A 22,428-nucleotide genomic window follows, 5' to 3' on the forward strand; every position below is an offset into this window, starting at 1 on the left:
AAGTATAATTATTTTTTACGCCGCGAAAAATCTAAAGTTTTAATTATTGACACATTTTTCCTCATAAATGTGGATCATATTTTTTTTTTAATTTTCGCTAAAAAATTGTAAAAAAATCTAATAAAACTTTTTAATGTCTCAGTGAAAACCCGAAAATAAAAATCTCATTTAATAGCCAGTGGATTGATAAAACTTTTCCAATTAAAAATTATATTAATATATGAAATCTTGTTTGTCAATCAAAATAAAATTCATAGGATGTTTTTGTTATCCTTTATTGAAGTCTTATGGTTATTAATTGTTTTCCAACAAAAACTACTAACCAAAACAAATATTCTAACATGATAACAAAGAGAAAAAATTGAATAATTTTCAATTAATAAAAATAAAAAAAAATATTCTTTACACGGAGAAAAAAATTTTACCATTGGAGCCATCTATTAGATAGCTACTTGTAGGTCGCCACTACAGCAAAAATATTCTTACAGTAGCAATACTGTGTGGCTCTGATAGCCATTTTAAAGAAGAGCTATACTACATTTTCTCACGGCGCCATCTGTCTTAACCATATATACACATACCAATATCGAATAATTGAATAAAAATATTTATGCATAAATATTTCAAAATAATTTATAAAAAATTAAATTTATCGATTGAATAATTTTAAATTATTTATTCTATTTCTATTAAATAAAAAAATTTAATTGAAGAATATTAAAAAGGTCAATAAAAAATTTAGATAATTATCATAATGAATTATTAGAAATTATAACTCAAATAAAAACATGGTTTTATGATATTTATCACCAATAAGTAAAATTATAGCCAGAAGTTAGACAATTTTAAAAAAAGTAATAAGTAATTTACAAAAATAAAAAAAAAACGCTTAAAAATTTTTAAAAACTGTTTCATTGCAATTTTTGTGAACTTTTTTTTTTTTTTTTTAACTAAGTTCAAATTTGTTTAAAAATAAAAGAAAAAATAAGTTCTCTACTATAATTTATCATTTATTTATTATTATAAAATTACTTTATGACTTTACATAATAAATAAATCTGTATCAATTAATAAACTAATTTATTTCTCTGTGAACAAAAAATTTCAGAATTAACATTGGTTTTCAGTTCTGATAATATTGCGCTTTAATTTGAATCAATTTTCTATATAATTTCAATTTAACTATATTTTTACTGATTATTTAAATTGTAATCTCCGAATTAAATAATGTTTCTTTAAGATTACATAATTATTATTTTAATGCGTAGTCATCAATAAATTCATGATAAACAAAACAAGTATTTTGAAGGTTATAAAGTATGCCAACACACAAGACTCGGCGCGAAATCTGAGACTACAGCGAAGCGTTTAGCCCTCTCATCAATCCCGTATGGCTCTTCCAGCAATCTCGTGTAGCTATTTTAGCTATCTAATGTATTGCTGTCAGAGCGATCTGGTAGATGGCTCTAGTAACAGTCAAATAGATGGTTAAGTGAGGATAGCTACTATAAAGCAATACAGTATTGCTCTGAGAGCGATATTTTTTTTCCGTGTAGTGTGTAAATAAATAGTGAAGTGCTGTTTGTTATCTTTTTTTTCTTGTAACACAAGGATGCAATGCATATATTATATATTTTGCTTAACATCCGGATTCCCCGGAAGCACTTTAGCCGTAGAATTCGTTTACTACAAGTCGTTTGGTTGTCATTCTCTTTTGTTCTTCTTGTCCTGTCGTGTATAAATATCCAAACCAAGTGAGTGAAGAAAAGCAATAATGCCCATGTGTGTACTGAGTATGAATCGTTCCAGTGAAAATGAGTCAGCGAACTGTACATATAATAGTTGTATTAAGTAAATGCTAGTATTAGAGCACTCGTTATATTGCCGTGTACATGTTACGAGAACTACTCTTATTACATTGTTCACCATGCCTCGGGTGACGTTCACGAACAATGCATTTGAGATTAAATCATCTGTAGTTATGGCATCATTTGAATATTTAAGGCACTAAATAGAATAAATGTAAGGGTTCCAGTTTAATGTCACGTAATTATTGCTCTCTTGTATTATGCAGTCTGGCAATTCATTCAGTTTTATTAACAACACTGTAAAAGACCTTAAAGCAATATCAGACAACGTCGGTTACCCATGGAAACATTCTTCGAAATGGCTTGATATGTCCATACACAGTAAAAAATATTGTGTTAAATACGGTCCCCACAAAATTATTGTTATTTTAACACAAAGTTTGTGTTATTTTAATACAAAATTTGTGTTAATTAAACACAAAGTGTGTTGAATTTTAACACTAATTTTGTGTGGACCGTATTTAACACAGAAATTGTGTTGATTTTACACAATATTTTTTATCGTGTATGTTGCCTTATCAAAAAATACTATAAATACATATATCGATGGTTTTCTGACGCAAACTCGTATCTCAAAAATGACGATTTTGGAGACGAGGTGAAAAATAGCTTATAAAAAATTAATATTCATCTACACGGAAAGATTAGAACCCGACTAGTTCGTGTTTTACACCAGACTCAGTCGTGTGCGGTGCCAGAGTGGTTATTATGCACGGAGTCCGGTGCAGAACATGAGTGAGTCGTGTGCGCACACGACTCTTTCTGGTGCGCACACGACTCAGTCTGGTGTAAACTAATTTTTCTTCCATTTTTTCTTGCACACGACTGAGTCTGGTGCATAACACAAACCAGTCGGGTTCTAATCTTTCCGTATAAAAACAATATTTATCAATATGTATAACAATAAATTCCCAACTCCCTTAAAAATTTGCTTTAATATGGCTCTTTACCGTAAGATGGACGGTGGCGTTGTTTGCTCGGTGGGTCTTATATACGTGACTGAATAAAGTAGTCAGTACTTGTCTCGGATAGCTTAACTGGTAGAGCCCTTGGCGCGTAACCGAGAGATCTGGGTTCGATTCCCAGTCTGGGATGTCTGATTATTTTTTCAATTACGGAAAAATTCCCACTGAGTAGGTCCCCCCCTTTCACCTATCTGTTCTTTCCCAACTCCCTTAAAATTTGCTTTAATATGGTTTATTCAGTCACGTATATTCAGTCACGTTATTATTAATCTGGTTAATATTTTTTTTCAGTAATGCGTTTATAATTAATTATTAATTTTTCAGTTGAACCTTTTCATCTTCAAAAATTAAGATACGTGGTTGCGTTAGAAAACCCTCGATATGGCCTGAAATGGTATAATACTTTCACATAAAATTTTTCTATGTCCTGACATGAACATATATAAGGCCTGAAATTAAAATCGGTCATATCAGGCTTGATATGGATTAATATGTCCTGATATCATCAGATAGCCCATTCAGCTGTATCGAAAAAGTTAACTTTGGAATTTTTTAACTCACAAATAGATAAACATACAGGAATAAGCAAAACATGTTCTTGTAGGAAACTGAAGGCTTTATAAAAAAGATCTCTTATAATTTTTTGATGAATCTAATTCTTTAAAAGTTATCCAAGGGCAAAGTTGAACTTACAAGAAATTGAAAGATTTTTTCACTATTTAAATGACTGTCACCATCATTTATTGACTCTTGTGAGGAGCTTATCTAACATTAATTTTTAATTTAATCAACTACTAAATCGATTTTTGATTTATAATACATATTAATGTCGGATACGTTTTCTTACTTTCATATATTGCCTCATATGACCATATGTGATCATTTCAATGTATATAAGACCATATCAGAAAATTTTTTCATGGGAAGCAATAAGTAGATTTTCAAAAAATTAAATCACTTAATACCAATAATTACTCGGTTTACAATTCGAGCACCTCTTCAGCCATAACAATAACCATAATACACATGGATTAAACAGCAATAGTGTCGATGTGAAAATGTTCAGTTCGATATTGTTATCGTTATTACTTTTAAAATCCTTAATACCAGAATTTCTATCCTCATTTTGCCGATAAAAGTGCAAGACGTGACTTGTTACGAAAATCCTTGTAGATCGTTATCTGCATCCTCCCTTTGCTTGGAGGACAATATAATAAGAACAGGATATTTTTTCCAATACGAGTGTATGAGCCTGGATGGAATTTTCTTTGAGTGGAAAAGCCCTATCGATTTCCTCCAATATCAATTCGAAATTCCATGCTCTATTGGATTTAAAGCTTTGTTTCATTTTTTCTCTTTAAAATAACTTTTGAAAGCATATAATAAAATGTATGAATTTAAAATCCAAAAAATATACATCTCTCTCATTTCTGGGTTAACCAAATAAAGTTAAAAGCGTACACGTCAGTAACAGATAATATTTAACTTTCCTTTAATGGCAAAATGATGGATTGCTGTATTGAATATTTCCATGGATTTTTTCCGCTGTCTCCCTAAGACTCTTTTCATGTCTAACCAGAAAAATCTCCACTCAATATCCATCTCCATCATAAAACTTTTTTTTCATCAGGAAATATAATACCGAAAATTATTTTTCTCCAATAAACTTGAAGAAAATTTTCTTTTAATTCTTTTTCGTGTATAGACCGGATAGCTCAAATGGTAGAGTAGCCAACATGTCTTCGGAAGGTTCTGGGTTCGAATCCCAGTCCGAGCTATCTAATAATTTTTTCTCGCATATTCTATAAACTCACATTAAGATGATCCTCTCCACATTCCTTTCTCAATCCTTTCCTACCAATATCCTGTTACGTGAATGTGGAACGCTTCACGTAATAATTACCGTAACTCCTATTCTTTCCCGCTTCACAGCATTATTTATATTTATAAAATATATTACCTCTATTCTCATACTTTTTTTTTAACATCCACTAGGACAGCATGGAATCCTTTAGAAGCTTCTCAGACTTTAGATTAAAAAAACTTTACAAATTCTCCATGCTCGAATTGTTATTTTCCAAGGAACTTAAACTTTCAATCACAAATCAAATGATTAAACCAAAAAGTAGAGAGTTGAAGCTGTAGATCTAAAACGCGAGGGTTGTAACAAAAATTACTGACTTATATTTGCCAATCTATAGATATAAATATACAGTCGACGCCTGTAGCCGTTTTAGTTCGTTACAAACTTGCAGAAAGTAAATTCTCATTGGAAGTTGTTGGTTCATTGCGTTCCCGGTAGCATCCAGATGAGACGTGATAGGATGATATCGATTCTTCTGAATCCCTCATGGGAATGGAAAACAGGAAAACGTATGAGCATGAGCGTGAAAGATAAGATTAAGTATGAAGTATGAGTTCAAGTTATGCTTTGAGCATCCAGTTACTTTCTCTATCTTTTCCGATGCTTCTATTTTATATTTCGCAACTTTAACTTATCACCGTCTAGGAGCACACTCTGTTGCATTTAGTAAAGTTTACATGAATTTTGATTCACATTTCGAGGCCTTTAATTCTAAAAAAAAAAAAAATAAAATAAAAGAAATGAATAAGTATATAAAGCAAGTCTTCCTGCTTCTTACTTGAGGCAAAAAAAAAAGAAACGTCCCAGCACAAAGCATTTCGTAGGTGATTTAAAGTTTTCTTTTCTTAGTTTGAAGGATTTTTCCCATTGGTGTATCGTACACTGAAATGCTTCTCAGCTCGCGGGTAAATTTCCTTTTATGTAATAAAAATTCTGGATTCTTCAACTGGAACATTTCAGCGAGCCGTTAGCAAAAAGTCTGTTGCTAAAATAAAATATCGTAGTTGTATTGGATCACTATACACTACACGGCAAAGTGGTTGACGGCTATAGGAAAAGTTAGCGACGGTCAGCGTAGTTTTGTTGCTCCAATAAACCTCTGATATGATGATATTGGACGTTCTCTAGTTTTTTTTCTGTATTCGTAACCCAGGTCAGGTAGTGGCTATAAGGTACAACGATAGACTTTTTTTCCATACTTAGCTTAGTACTTTATCTCCTACGAGCGCCCATGAATACCGGTTAATTGTCCAGAGTACGTTTCTGAAAAAATTAACTAGTTGCTGGAAGAATAAAAATTTCTAGGGAAGAGTATAAAAGGATTTTATTTTACTTGCTTGAAAATTACTTAAACCCGTGTCTTTATTATTGCACGAATTGCATTAACTGGTCGAAATAATTGTCCTGGCTTATTTTAACTACAAAATGGGCTGTTAAGGGAACTTTGTATTAGAAGCGTGCCCAAGAAGTCCGTAAAAATATAATTGGATGATGGAATTTGGTTTGAGATTTTTTATTTTGTAATTTAAAATGTTCCCTTGGCTTTAACTTATTTTTAGAGAATGGGAGGTTAATTTGGAATTTGCAATGGATAAATTGAGGTTGGGAAAAATTTAATATGTACTACGGGAATTGATTTAAACTTTTAGCAGATGGGATTAGTAGAAGTTTCACCGACTAAAAATTGGTTAATTACGGAAAAGTTTAATTATTTTATAACTTTGCATATCAATTATAATTTTAATTGGTAATCGGCTTTATTGACATTAAAATGAACCAGACTCTGGGTACTTATTTTTGACAAATGACAAAAAAATTGTCAGACAAAATCATGGTGTATTTAAGACAATCTGCTAAAGTGAAAACATAAATTATTGACAAGGTTCTAATTGTTATTTTATTAATTATTTTATTATTTTAAATCAAGAAAAAATAGCATTTTAAAATATTCTATTCTAATGATTTTATTTTATGAATACAAGTGTGTTAGTTCAAAATTATCGACAATATTGAGAGTAATTTTCTTTTCTTGACCATAAAAGGCAGTATGACTAAGATTGATGTTTCTCACAACGTTGACTTATAGCTCATATCATGTCATACTATGTTTTTGCTAGATATTTCAGATCATTCTGAGTTTACCTCCAATATTTGATATAGAGATGAACAAATAATGTCGAAGTCGATTAGTTATATAAAGTTTCAAGTATTGCACATGATTAAATTATTGTTGATTGATTATGATCTGATAGAATGGGTAAGACATAAATAGTAAGCTTGTACGTAGAAAAACTTCTGCTATGAAAATATTATCTTTCATTTTGCTTCATCTATCATTGAACTTCCGACGGCTTTTTGCTCTTAAGTCAATTTATCATAGTTCAGTTTCTCCAAATGTGTTTTCTAACAGGTTTTTTTTTTTTTTTTGTATTCTAACAACTAATGATTCTCATGCTAATCATTGTAAAAGTGAGAAAAATTGAAATTTTCATATTTTTAATCAAAATTTTCAGTTTTGACTATTGATTTTTTATTCAATAAATAAATTAGTACTGATAGAATAAAAAGGAAAATTCAATTCACAGTTTTTCAAAATTTTTACAAATGGAATTTGTTTAACGTTCGAAAAATTTTATTGAAGATCTTTAGGGTTGCAAAAAACACATTAATTTAATTTTTCAAATTATAAACTTTTTGAAAAATGTAAGATTTACTTGATTAAAATTTACAATTTCTAAAAAAATACTTAAATGAAATTTTTAATGTTATTAATTTTTAAAATAATTAATAGTTTAAAAAATGTCGCTAATGCATTTTTTTTAAGATTAATAATTACAAATCTTAATTAATGTATTATTCAAATATTTAAACTATTATTCTAAGAAATGTATAATTTAGTCAATTATAATTATTCATTTTACTTGAAAGAATAAACGAAAAATTCTTAAATTAAATATTTTGCAACCCTGTCTGAAACTATCTTACTCCATATCTCTAGAAGCGAAACTTGAGCATACATAATTTTAATATCATATTTATTAAAATATAAATTATTAAAGTATTTATATGAATAGAATATCAATTATTAAAAAATATAATTTCATGTAAATAGTTTATCATTAAATTTGTTTATCGCTTATATATGGTGAATAAGTGATTGCTTAGTACAATTTTTAAGACTTTCTCAATAAGATAATACTATCAGATTTCTAAAATCTTGAGACGAAAGATGAAAGTTTCTTCACTCAATGATAAATTAAAAATGATAAATGCATTCATTTTTTTATATATCTTTTTTTTTTCGATCGAATAATCATTTAACTATTTAATATTATGTATAGTTAGATACATCCATTCTCATCAAAAATTAAAAAAAGTTTGGAAAATTCAAAAGTGCACGCCTCATGACGCTCATTCATTTTTTAAGAAAAAAATTAATTGTGTAATTGATTAAAAAAAAAAAAAAATTATAATTAAGTAGTTTCTTACAGAGTATTTTATATTTTTTTTTTTAAATATCGGCGCCCTTTTTTCTTGTCATATGCGCACGCAGTCTAAAAAAATCTAGCTTGATCAAGTGGCGCCATAGTTTCCACGTGACAAATAAGAAAAGTTCGTTTGGTTTTGTACGGTTGTATCGCGTAGTCAATTTTAATAAAAATTCAATTAAAAAAAACAGTACGTAAACTAGACCACTGATATGAAATACGGACCCAGTTAATCGAATTCTTAAACTAATAAAAAAAGTTCGGTTTTGAAATATCAATTTGTTCAGGAGTAATCGTTGGTACATCCAAAATGGTGTGACATCCGGACGTCCACGTAAAATTTTTTTCAAAACGTTTTTTTTTCCAAAATAGCAACATGAAATGATTTTAGAAAGTAAAAGATGGTTTAATTCAAGTGTTTTTCCAGTGTACATCTACTTATATCATTGTATAAGTGTAATATGATTGGGATAGAGGCATTTAAAGATCACAAAATTGCTTGACCTTGACTAGTCGAGTATAAAGCACAACCTCACGCGCTTCGCGCTATGAGGCGTGCAATTAAATCTTAATCTTAGGCGTTCTTTTAATCTTGAACTTATTACCATAAACAAAAAAACAATAAATAAAAATAAAACTAACATGATTATTTAATGGAGCTTGAAACTTAAATTAAGTTACTTATTATCATTCTCTGTATTAATATAAATAACATTGTTATCATTATTGATTATTGACTGTACCTCTAACAGTTATATCAACTCATCTACCCTAGTTAAATCAGATTAAAATTAAATTCAAATTCATATTATAATTAATCATAAGTATCTTTATTATATCCTAGATTTTTTATATTATTGTATCCACTATTATAAAAATTATTTTGTAAACTTTGCCATTTAGCCACGGCCTTGGCATCATTAAATAAATATCCGAACAAAAACAGTTTCACTGTAAAAAATCGCGCCAAGTCCACGTTCATAAGACTTTTAAGAAAAAAAAATTTTTTTTTCTTTACAAAAAGATATAAAATCAAAATATTAAAAAATCCAAGTAACCGATATGATTGTATATAATTTTTGGAAATTAAAAAACATTTTGTTGTAAATTTAAAAGTTAAAGATATAATTTTGGAACGTATTTAGTGTGCGTGGTTGCAAAATATTTTACTTTTTATAAAATTCGTAAAATCTATCTACTAAGACTGAAAAAAAATTTGACATACACAATGACGCACACCAAGTACGTTCCAAAATTATTTCTTTAATTTTTAAATTTACAACAAAATGTTTTTTAATTTCCGAAAATTATATACAATCATATCGGTTACTTGGATTTTTTAATATTTTGATTTTATATCTTTTTGTAAAGAAAAAAAAATTTTTTTTTCTTAAAAGTCTTATGAACGTGGACTTGGCGCGATTTTTTACAGTGAAACTGTTTTTGTTCGGATTTTAGTATTTTTTGTAATTATAATAAAAATTGACAATTGGTATCAACTTAAATCTCGCGTTGGCTGCATTTTTTATAACAAACTATCCTCTTGAAGCTATATTTTATGTAGAAATAATTCTAGCGCACCCTGGCGGGTGTAGGTGCAAGCTGTGAAATATCTTTTTCTAACTGTAGTTTCCTATCTATAGAAGGATTACCATGGATTCTCGAATTATTTAGTCTGTGGCATGTCACTTTCTCCATAAGAAAAAAGTCAGGATCTAAAAATCTGGGTCGCTATAGTTTGTGCCAGTGAATTTAATTAATTTTAAATAGAATTTATTATTTTCAAAGACCATTATTAATTAATATTGATAATATAACATATAACGTATTATTATAGAGTATCATTGAAGAAAAAAAAGGTTTGTAGAATGAATAAAATTTTGCAACCTGAAAATATCGTTCTGCTTACGGTAAACACACTTGGTAGTCTGGCGCTCCGTTTACAACGGATTTGAACGGAACTTGGCGCCAGATTCTACCGAATCTGTGGAAATAAACAAATAACATGACCATAAATAATAACTAAAAAATTAAATTTTGTTTTAAAGGACCGGGAATTCGTGGAGATGGATGTACCATTCAATGGAGCGCCAAAGAGGCCAGGTTCGCCATCGCCTTTGACATCGCCGGCCCACAGCACAGCGTCGCGTGGTGGACTGCTGCAGTCATGCTGCGGGCGTTGCTATCCTCAGCGTTATCAGGTACGCGGTCGGGGCATCCTCGTCTCCAGGACATCAATCAGCGATCAGGGTCCGCCGTCCTTATCATCGCAATCGCAATCTCAATCGCAATCGCACTCACATCCATCTCATTCTACGCGTTACGCGGATCCTACCGTGGTCCCCAGCGTCGCATTTAACATTCCCGGTGACGCCGATCGCCGTCGCTTTAACACTGGCGCTCCCGACAGTCCCTACAACGAGACCCGGGTCTAAATTTTTTCATACTTTTACTTACAATCGCTACTGTAATTAATATTTACCATCATTACTATTGTTTACACACTCGAGTATGCCGTCGAGTATAATTTAAGTCGACTACGTGAATATCAATATATTAATGTTAAATATCAAACTATAATAATAATAATAATAATGATTATTATTACTTAAATAATGATGAATATTAAAAATAAATTAATCATAATAATTTTACGTGCACACATGACAGGGTATTCGATAAATTGCATATAATAAATACGATTCGATTTGATATAGGTCGCTTTATCAAGTGTCCGCCGGCCGGCACTAATTTTGTTTAATTTTTTTTTTTTTTTTTTTTTGATGTGACGGTTGTTGACGATATTGTTTTATTTATATATCACATATTATAAATTTTATATATAATTGTTTGTTATTATATTAAATATTAATATTATTGTTATTTTCAATTATCATTATCACGTATGATAATAATTGAATGGTTTCATATTTTTAACGTCAACGACTGAACTGACGTATTTTAATTAAATATTCTTGAGTTTCTAATTTATTTATATCATTGAAAATAAATAATATTTTTTCTTTAGTTAATTTATAAAATCGTCATAAAAATTATGATCAAAATAATTGAATTTTAAGGTAAAGTCGGTGTAAATTTTTACATTAGTCCATTTTTAATCACAGTAAATTTTGATAATGTTAATTAAATTATGAGCTTTCTACACTAAAAATTAGAAGAAAAATTAATTAATTAGTTTATTTGAATGATTTAGTCGCTTCATTGGAATATAAACAAGAAATTTGTTGATTTTGTGGAGGCCTGAGCCGTCTTCGGAACTCAAAGAGAATGGTGAAAATGCTATTTTCTATTATAATAAAATCAACATTAATTTTTTGTTATAAAAGTATTTGTAAATAAGGCTTTTTAAATTTGCTGTTAAATTTTGTTTTTCCCAATATTAAAATTTTATTACAAATAATCGTAAATTTGGATCCATATTTTTGTATATTAATATCTACGACAAACTTGGAGAAATATTTTAATCATTGATATTCTTTATCACTTACGATGACCATATAATGGAAAAATAAAAATTTACAGTCTTTATTATTATGGAAAAAAGTAGTGTTTCGTGTTAGTAAAAATATTACGGTTCCATAAATTGTTAAAAAAATATAAAACCAGACTGTAAAAAATTTGCGTCATGGATATTATGGTCAGTGTCATAAAAGTTTGCGTTAATAATTTTACGGTGAATATTGGACATTTTTATTTGAAAATTCCGTTTATTGCTAGTGTATTAAATTGAGAAAATAGTATAATATTATGTTACTTTTGATCTATGATTATGAACATTTTATGATTAAAAAACGTGAGGGAGCTTTTGGTAAATTTACTCCCACCGTCGCATTGTTACTTGACAGAATTCTTTTTCAGAGAATATTAACCAAGTACCCAAATAATGTAACTGAGTATTCAAAAGAAAGTCAAGTGAAAGCCGAGTTCTGTTAATTCGAATATTAGAATTTTTCCGTGTAAGAACTTAGTACTAATTAAATGTCAAGCTAGAAAGTTTGTTGTATTTTTGGTATAGTTTCTTTTTTTTTCTTTGAGCTTGCAGAACAAGCATTAATCCTTAAAATATCAAGTATTGATATTATAATAAAAGTAAAAAATTTTATTGCAGAATTTTTGAAAATAATGGACTGGTGTTATCTTAACTTACATCGACTTGATAAAAAATTTTTTCTTCATTTGTAAAGTAGTAAAATTTTTTAAATTTTAATATGACGATTTTAAAATTGTAAAAAAGTATTTAGGATGTAGATAAAAAAATGAGATAAATAAAATTTATCTTGCGTGAGCACATAATTATTTAAAATGTGCGCCAATAGCTCTTATAATCAGTACAGTAATAATATTACTTAATACTCAAAGTAAAATAAATTCAGTATTAAATCGAAGTAAATTTTTCATTACTAGTATTAAAATGGCGTATAAAATTGTACTGCATATAATATAAATAATTATCGCCCTTTTATAATTAGTAATGATTAATAATAAAAGCGGTTTGCGTGAATAATTTGATACAAACTGTAAAGGTTCAAGTGATTATCAATCACTAAGTGTGCCAATAGACGATTAACGCGCGACATATCATAAATTTTAAATCAACGTTCTTATCTCTATTTATAAAAATATAAATAAATAAATAATAAATGCGCTTCGTTGGTTAATGTTTATACTGTTACGCTGTAAAAAATAATGTTAAAAATAATAAATAAAATTATTTTTTTCAGTGTAATTAATCTAGGGTCGAAGATAAAAATAATTTCGAATGTGACAGCTGTTTTGGATAGTTATGGATCGTTTATACTTTCATTAAAAACATATCAAATGTGTATAATCGGCAAGTCTGAAACTATATCTGGCGTGCAATTTCACTGAAAGTGTTCGTATAAATTTATCTTTACCCTCTAGTGTAATTACTATTGGACGATATCATGGTCATCGTTATAATGATACTCGGGATGAGGATAGGTGTTACTACATATATATATTTTACAACAATGAGTTCTCATATGTAGTTGGACATTATATATAAAGGTATACGGCGTAGTCCGGGAAGAAAATTCAAATAATACGGGCTCCTATATCTAGTTAACTCGCTGTTATTTAACTTGATATTGTCCCTCATAATTTACTATCCTCTTTTTCTTTTTTAATCAATAAGGTTTTATTAAGCGATTTAGTTTTTTATCTCATTTTCGCCCCAATTATATTCTAGTCGTTACATTTTGTACACTAAAAAAATTTAGTTGATTCACTGATGGAAGATTTTATTATTAACTTTTAATAAATTCATTTATTTGGAAATAATTTATTTATTAAATAATTTTTTTTTGAGTTTTAATGAATACTTTTTTTTTTCAAAAAGTACATTTATTAAAGATTAATAAATTTTTTTCAGAGTGAAAATGTCTTTTTCACGGCGGGGTGTAAAAATCATTCATCAATAAATAACTCCATAATTATAATAAAGACGAAACCGTCATGCGCGCTTCGCGCGTCCTCATTCTTTAAAAAATATCGTTTTTATCTTAATTGACCAATCACCAAACGAATAAAACGGTTAAAATGAAGAAAAAAATACGATACGCTAATAATTTTCACCACTAAAATTTCTATAATTTATTATAAGTATTGTTTTATTATTCATTTTAATTCCTCTATTTTTTCTATAAAAAATAATTAATCTACCTGATTTAACAGAAATTTATTATTTATTAAAATTATGAAGTTTAAACATATGTACTGTAACTGTTAATTAATATTTATTAACAGCTAGTAAATAAATTGTATTTAATGAACGATTTGTTAATCATTTATAAATATTTATTAAAATATATATTAGATCGTATTTAATAAATAATTTATTAAATTTTAATAATCATTTATTGAAACGTCTAAACTAAAAAAATCATTTATTAACAGTTAATAAATTTAATGAAATATTAAAGAATCCTTCTGTCAGTGTTCAACAAAATTCTATTATTAATTTATTATTCTTCTCTTTAATCAACTTAGTATTCTTATTAGACTTTTTTCATTTTTTACAAAACTATCCTTAAAAATTTCATAACAAAAATTATTAGAAAAAAAAAAATTGAAATATAAAAAAAGTATTTTTAATTAAAATAATTCAGCTCTTAAATAAAATATTCTTCAAAATTAAAACTTTAAAATGATAAAAATCTCATTCTGATTCTTATTTTCAACTTTAGGGAACAAAAGAAGGTATCAAAAGTATATCCTCTTAGAAATAAATAAAAAACTAAAATCAGTGTATAATTATGGGGTGAAAAAAAGTAAAAACAATCAAAAGATTAAAAATTTAACTAAAAATTGAATAAAATAGTAGTACAAATAAAAAAAAAAAAAACTTAGTCTTATTCTTGAAAAAATAGTACAGTTAGCATATATAATAGCATAGTATCCGATTAAGAATCTCCGCTGGTAAATGGCGTTGCGATGTCTTCCACGGGAATTCCGAAGCCTTCTTAGTCGCCCTTGTCCCTTCACCTCCTGGAGAACTATTTCGCCATTGCACTTAATATCTCACTCTCTTATTCTAAATACTTTCAACAAGGACCATCATTTCCAATTCCACCTCCACCTTTACCACGATCCTCCTCAGCATCAGAATTTCTACATCTCTATCTCTTCCTCGAAAGTATTCGTGATATTTGCACTTAAAGTCAGTGTGAACCTTTTCCCACGTCTTCCATAATATTCTAAACATCTATTGAAAGCCTGAGCTTGTGCCAACCTTACAAGTTTAAGCGCATCACAACAATCATTTTTTTATTCAACAATCTATTTATTCCCCGTGTAAAAAAAAAGTTTCCTGAAAAGTTCCGGAATAGTTCCTGGTCCGGAACGTTCCTATGATAAGACCATCCGGAACATCCCCGGAATACTTTTGCAATGTTCTCGAAATAGTTCTGGATCATTCATGGAACACTTCCGGAACATTTCCGGAAAATCTCCGACAGACTTATAAAACATCGCTGGAATACTTCGAGAATAAATTAGGAATACTTCCGGAACATAATCCAAACGTTTACCGGAAATGTTTCAGAAGTATTCGAGGATTTTTCCAGGAATATTTTAAACATATCCCCGATGTATTCCCGATATATTTTGTAACTATTCCCGATTTGTTCCAGAAGTATTTCGGGAATATTCCAGGAGTGTACCGGAGATGTTCTGGAAGTATTCCTAATTTATTCTGGAAGTATTCCAGCGATGTTCTATAAATCTGCCGGAGATTTTCCGGAAATGTTCCGGAAGTGTTCCACGGATGTTCCAGAACTATTTCAAGAACATTGCAGAAGTATTCCGGGGATGTTCCGGATTGTCTTATCATAGGAACGTTCCGGACCAGGAACTATTCCGGAACTTTTCAGGAAATTTTTTTTTTACACGGGTCACTTACTATTCTTCCTATTTTTCCATAATATTAAAAAAACTATTCTTAAATATTCTAACTAATAAAATGTAATGACTTCAAAATATTTATTATCTCCACTTTTTTCCTTTGAAAAGTTCCTTTATAATATTCTTACTCCATATTTATTATATTTCATACAAATGCATCTACTTATTCTCACTTTTACTCTCACTCGTTTCCACCCCGCTCACTCGTAACCATAAATTTAATTATTGCGCCCTTATTTCCATAATAAAATTATTTTTATTGTTCATTTTCTTGCACAACGTTGGTTGAGAAAAGAAAATTATTTTTAATTCGTTATCCGTAACTTTTATTTTTATTAATACTATTTTATTTGAGAAAAAGGGTAAAATAACCCGGCTGAGAAAAGTTGACTGTGATTTTATTTATTTTTATTTTTGATTCTTATAAATGAAATTTTGTATCATAATGATTTATGAATTACTAGTCCACTCTTTTAAATAGTTCGCACAAATTAAGTAGTTAATTTATTACATGTACACAGAAAGAAAAATTTCTTGATTGGAGAAAAAAATTCTTGGCTCAAGAAAATTTTTGGTTGCCTGAAGGAAGACCGAAGTTGTGTTGGCCCAAGTAAAAATTTTTCTTGAAATTATATTCTTGGTGGAACTAATTTTTTCTTAATTCAAATTATCATAAATACTTAATACAATGAATGTTTATATTTGATCAAGATTTTTAGATACTTTAGGGAAGCAGCGCTGCCTACTTCAGCTGAGAAAAAAATTTTCTCACCTTGAGATAATTTTTCTCTTGAATATTTGATACTCATTTTTTATCATTTTAGCGTGAAATTATGCATATTGAATAAAAAAAAATGATTCAATATTGTTTGATCTTTCCATTTGACATGTTAATCAATGAAAATATTAATGAAAATTTACTCCTATCGAGATATTTAATTTTTTGGAGCAAGAAGCTGAATTTTCTCAAAACAAGAAGTTTTTCTTGACTTAAATAAATTTTCTTGGATCAAGATATATATTTCTTAAACCAAGAGAATTAATTTTGTTGGAATAAGTGAAATTTCTTGTGTCAAAAAAAATTTTTTTTTTCGCTCAAGAAAATAATTATAAAGAAAAATATTTTCTTGGCTCAAGTGAATTTTTTTCCGTGTATTTATGTATGAATTTAGTGTATAAGCCTGTCGACACTCGTGTGTTAGCACACACACTTCGCTCGTTGCGCCAACACAACTTAACCTTTAGCCCCATCCATTCAGTTACATGGTTACATGCATTGTCAATAGACGGCATTGTATTTTTATAAAAACTGTTTCTTATTAATTTTGTTAATAAAAAAAATTTTATTAAATTTCTGGCCTATTTTTCATCAATAGTGAGGACGACAATTTTTGAAATAATATTTGAATTTTTTAATTTGATTGAGAATTCAAAAAAACCTAGTCCGATAACGAAATAATTTTTAATTTGTAATAACAATAGTTATTATTAATGAATTAAAAAATGGTCAAAACGTTACTCAATATTGAAAAAAAAAAATAATTAATATATTTTCTTCAATAAAAAACTAGTTACTGAAGATTATTTTGTTCCTCAATAATTTTCAAAAAATTCTAATTAATTTTGCCCTTTATAATAATTTACAACTTCGCCCTCAGTAATTTATTTGTGAAAAAAATAGAATATATAAAATAATTTATTAACTAGATCTCTGAAATTTGAAATAAAAAACTGTTGAATTGTTGTACATAAAAAATTGTATATGTACATAACTTTTGAAACGAACATCAGTGAAGAAAATTGCACGCCGAATAGTATCAGTTAAAAAAAAAATTGTTATTGTATAAATAAAATATTTATTACTATTGACTATTAAGTCGCGTTGAGATCGTCTCGTTTAAATATATAAATATATATAAATAAATAAATAATAGATGATAATATGAACGATGGAAACAAGACTAAAAATTAGTTATAAGTTAATCAATTAAAGAATTAACTCAGAAAAAATACTACTGATTAATAAATAAATAAATAAAAATGTTAAGTCAAAGGACTTGTCTCGCGCCTAGAAAAAAATACAGTAATAAAAACTAAACAATCATAAGTAGGTTAAATAACAATAAAAAAAAATACTTTAAATCGATAGTCAGGCCTACGAGTCGCGTGTTAACGATTCGATCGTTATAAAAATATTGATTATTATAAAATTATTATTGCAATTATAGTTATTGATTATTATTTTAAAATAATAAATCCTGTAAGGAGACTTTGCGGGCTAGTGTTTATAAATTATATAAATATATATTTAATTAAGGGAGTAAGAAGGATTATTGTAGAGTAATGAATAATGAATTTATGTATATGTAAAGTGAATTCAAATATAAAGTGTTTTTTTGGCGGACTAGACGGTTTTTGTGTAACTATTTTAAATGACGGACGGTGACGACGATACATGTGACATGAGCCAAGTAGAATTACATTTAATTTTGTCCTGAAGGTATCGTGACACAGATTCAGATGTCTCGACTTCGGTATAAGTAATACACAGCGATCGTGATAATTATAATGTCGCCCTTAGTCTATATCTTTATTATATCTATTCAACTCTTTCTTGAATATACTTTTTTATTGTATTTTACTCTACGGTTATAATCTTCAAATTTTATTAAAGGGATCGTTAACTAGATGATTAATTGATTTTTTTTTCGATAGAAAGAACTAATTTTTCATAATGAAAAAAACTTGAAGTTATTGATATTTATTTTTCCAAGTTTTGTGTTACAAAATAATTTCATAATTTTTTTAATGTTTGATTTTTTTATGCTCAAGCAAATTCATAGAATAGAGTAATTCGTCGATAATTTTAAAGAAAAAAAAATTTTAATGCAACAGATGTTGAAAATTAAAAAAAAATTTTTTCTTTAGTATCGCATTGTTTTTGTTTTCCTTCATTGTTTAAATTTATAGTTATTCAAATTTTGAAATTTTATTTTAGTAATTTTTGATCTATTTTAATTTTTAAATTTGAAAGTGTCAGAAAAACCAAAAATTCATAAATATGCGTTCAGAAAATGTCTAAAATTTTCTACAATTCAGTAATCAATTTTTTTCTACCTCTATGAAAAGTTTATCTGACATTAAGATATTTAAATTCTTCCAAAATGTTAAACCTGATTTTAACTCTGTCTATTTTAAATATTTATATAAAATAAGTTATCGATCCCTTTAAACCTTTTAAATATTATCTCACTTCGTAAATTCTCGACTGTACGAGAGAACTGTTCTAAATTAAAATCTTAACAATCTTTTGAGAAAATAAAATAAATCGCGATATTTTTCAATCTAATTCTGCTATAAAATTAACAAAAATTAGTGAATTATACTTGAAACATTCCAACAATAAACGAAACGTCTTATATAATAATAACAATACAAAAACAATATATTTATGACTGAAGGCCTAACGTATAAAAAAGTAAGTCGACGAATTTTTAAATGTGGACGTAATAATAATAATAATAATAATAATAATAATAATAATAAGCGCTCAAAAACACGAGCAATGGCTCTTTTACAAACTTATTATTCTACTAACTATCAAAACGGCTATCGCCTTATTAAGTGGAATAAATAATTATAATTATATAATAATAATACTGCTATTAACAATAATAATAATAACAATAAACAGGTTTTTAGCGGCTGATGTATTTCGACTTTTCTCAATCTTATTGTTCTCGCGTTTTTCCGGCAATAGTATATAGCAAATCAGAGGCATTAGTTGTGTCCGTTAAAACTTTAATTGAAGTCCCGATTTCTTAAAGGGTCACATTCTGTACGCCCCCTCCCCCTTCGTCAGAGCTGCATTAATTATACCGGAATTAGGAGCATGTCGCTGCAATCTTCTCACTTTATTAACCGGAACATTATTATCGTGTTGAAAAAGTTTTCATTTGAAAAGCTTTGTCGTTTTTTTTATTTATTTTAACTCGTTTAACTTTCGAAAGTTCTAAAGGATGAAGACTTTTAACTCGCGTCTATCTAGAGAGGTGCACACAGAAAAAAAGATTTCTTGACTGGAGAATAAAATTCTTGGCTCAAGTAAATTTTCGGGTGCCCGAAGGAAGACCGAAGTTGTCTTGGCCGAAGTAAAAATTTTTCTTGAAATTCTATTCTTGGTGGAAGTAATTTTTCTTAATTCAAATTATCATAAATACTTGATACAATAAATTTTTATATTGGATCAAGATTTTTAGATACTTTAGGGAAGCAGCGCCACCTACTTCAGCTGAGAAAAAAATTTTCTCACCTTGAGAAAATTTTTCTCTTGAATATTTGATACCCATTTTAGATTATTTTAGCACGCAATTATACATATTGAATGAAAGAAAATGGTTCAATATTATTTGATCTTCCCATTTTACATATTCGTTAATAAAAATATTAATGAAAATTTATTATCGAGATATTTAATTTTTTGGAGCAAGAGAAAAATTTTCTCAAAACAAGAAAATGTACTTCTGTCAAGAACTTAATTTTTTGGAGCAAGAGAAAAATTTTCTCAAAACAAGAAAATTTTCTTGATTTAAATAAATTGTCTTGGATCAAGATACGTATTTTTTGAAGCAAGAGAATTAATTTTGTTGGAATAAGTGAAATTTCTTGTGTCAAAAAAAAATTTTTTTTCGCCCAAGAAAATAATTAGCAAGAAAAATATTTTCTTCGTTCAAGTGAACCATTATTTCTGTGCAGTAGTGGGGACGGCGGAGCTGGATTAGAATTTTTAAATCTTTTATTTCGGCAAAGAATTCGCTACAATTTTTGATTGAGATTATTTATTTTAATGTCACAGGAAAGATTTAAGAGCAAATTTAATGGAAGCGAATAAATTCTCACGTTAAACAAGAATGCAATTTAATTGTAAATATAGAAATAAAAAAAGGTTGGGAATTTGATAAATGAAATTTTTCTCAAGATGAACTTAAACAATACTGGTTGAAAAAGATAAAAATAAATATAAAAAGAGACAATAGGTGATTTTAATTTAAGGTGGGATTGAAAAATAAAGAGAATTGTCTGTGAAATAGATCCTAGATTTAAAAGTGTCAGACACTGAGACGTAGAAAATTTCTTGGGTGGAGTATTTTATTTTATTTTTAGCGAGTACGGTCATAGGATTGAAAAGTGTATCGGTAAACGTAAAAAAAGTAATGATATATAGGTATACAAGAAACGACTTTAGGAAAAGGCGACTATTTCCGGTTAAGTTGTAAGGAAACTTACAGGAAATTAGTCGATTTGCACGTTGAAGGTATAAAATATAGCTGCACGGCTATAAGTAGTTAGATATGTAGTTAGTTGTGTGATAAAAGTTTGAATATATATATTTTTCACCGCGCAATCAATCACTAGTACTTGGTATACAAGCATTACACGCTCGTAAGTCGGAAGCAGGGTGTTCATTTTATCGAGTTGCGAACATATGTAGAAAATAGGAGGATGAAAACCCGCATTGAAATATATTTGGGTTCTATAAAGTCGTGACTGAATTCTCAAATTTAATGGCTAGGGTTGAAAACTTTTTAAATATATGATTTTCGGTGAAAGATTAAAAGGAATTCGGAGGAAAATTCGTATAGAGAATTTATTTTTAGGTTTTGATTTATTATTTTGAGTTGAAAATGTGTTGGAGATGATTTAAGATACGTTATTTATCGAAAATCTATTTATTATTTTCCGGAAAAAACTAGTCATACATGACCATGTATGTTTATATGTGACATATGAAGCTATATACAGCATACACAGAAAAAAAAAATACTTTTAATAAGAAAATTTTCTTGATACAAGAATTCATGTTCTTGAAAATTTTCAAGAATATATATTCTTAGCTCAAGAACTTGTTAAATTGATTGAAATAATTTTTACTTAATTTAAATAAAGCTATTATTTTGTTTATCTATTATCCAAAGATAAATATTGATGCTCTTCTCTAAAGAAATTAATAATTAATAATAATAGAATATTTGATCGTGATAGAATTTCTTGAACCAAGAAATTGTTAATTGAGTAAAAGTATTTTTTTTTTCTCAGTGTATGATAGTCATATTTGGACATGTATGATTATAAGAACTCGTAATATCTAATTCATATACAAAACTAATAACTAACTCAATGATAATCCAAACTCAATTATTACAATAACTAATTTACTTGAAAGATGTATGTACGTAATAGATTTTTATTGCTCATACGATCATATCTGTCGAAATATGCTCAAAAATTAGTATATGACAATTTTTTTCATTTAATGAAATAAACTGGCCGAATATTTTTCACAATAATTACAATATTCATCCTGTCATCCCAAAAGCGATTAAGCATAACTTTTCTTTATCAATAATTGGCCAATAGAAGCATCATATACTTTGCATACAGTTGAGTAGTAAACAATGAAAAAAAATAGTTCAATACATACCAATATATAATACCGCGTTACACAAACCAATCAACATAAAGTACAATAATGTAACACGAGTTGCTTTTATGAATAATGCATAGAGGAAGGAAGAGCGAGAGACCGTATTGGTGGAGCAGCATCCACTTCAGATGAGCCAGGCAAGATGAAATTGAATCTTGAGTGTCAGCCTAAAATGCTCCGTCAACCCCTTTATCATCATTACTCTTTGCTAACGAGCAGATGCTACTTAATGCCTCCTTACACTTTACTCTTTTTTAAAAATTTTTTTTATTTTCATTTTTTTTTATTATATTATCTCCCGTCACTATCAATCTCT

General features: G+C 28.2%; 1 protein-coding gene across 4 annotated transcripts in view; it reads left to right on the forward strand.

Annotated features, from left to right (window-relative positions):
• The window catches only part of LOC123259908 (potassium voltage-gated channel protein Shal), a 187,998-nt gene that overhangs the window by 147,591 nt on the left and 17,979 nt on the right, over window positions 1-22,428 (forward strand). For 3 of the 4 annotated variants that reach the window (XM_044720720.1, XM_044720721.1, XM_044720719.1), the window contains exon 4: window positions 10,234-10,386. In XM_044720720.1, the coding sequence (XP_044576655.1) occupies window positions 10,234-10,386 (153 nt within the window). Of the gene's footprint in view, window positions 1-10,233; window positions 10,387-22,192; window positions 22,250-22,428 lie in introns of all 4 variants that reach the window. The other variant, XM_044720718.1, reaches the window with a different exon arrangement.

Source organism: Cotesia glomerata, linkage group LG2, assembly GCF_020080835.1.
Source record: "Cotesia glomerata isolate CgM1 linkage group LG2, MPM_Cglom_v2.3, whole genome shotgun sequence".
NCBI lineage: Eukaryota > Metazoa > Arthropoda > Insecta > Hymenoptera > Braconidae > Cotesia > Cotesia glomerata.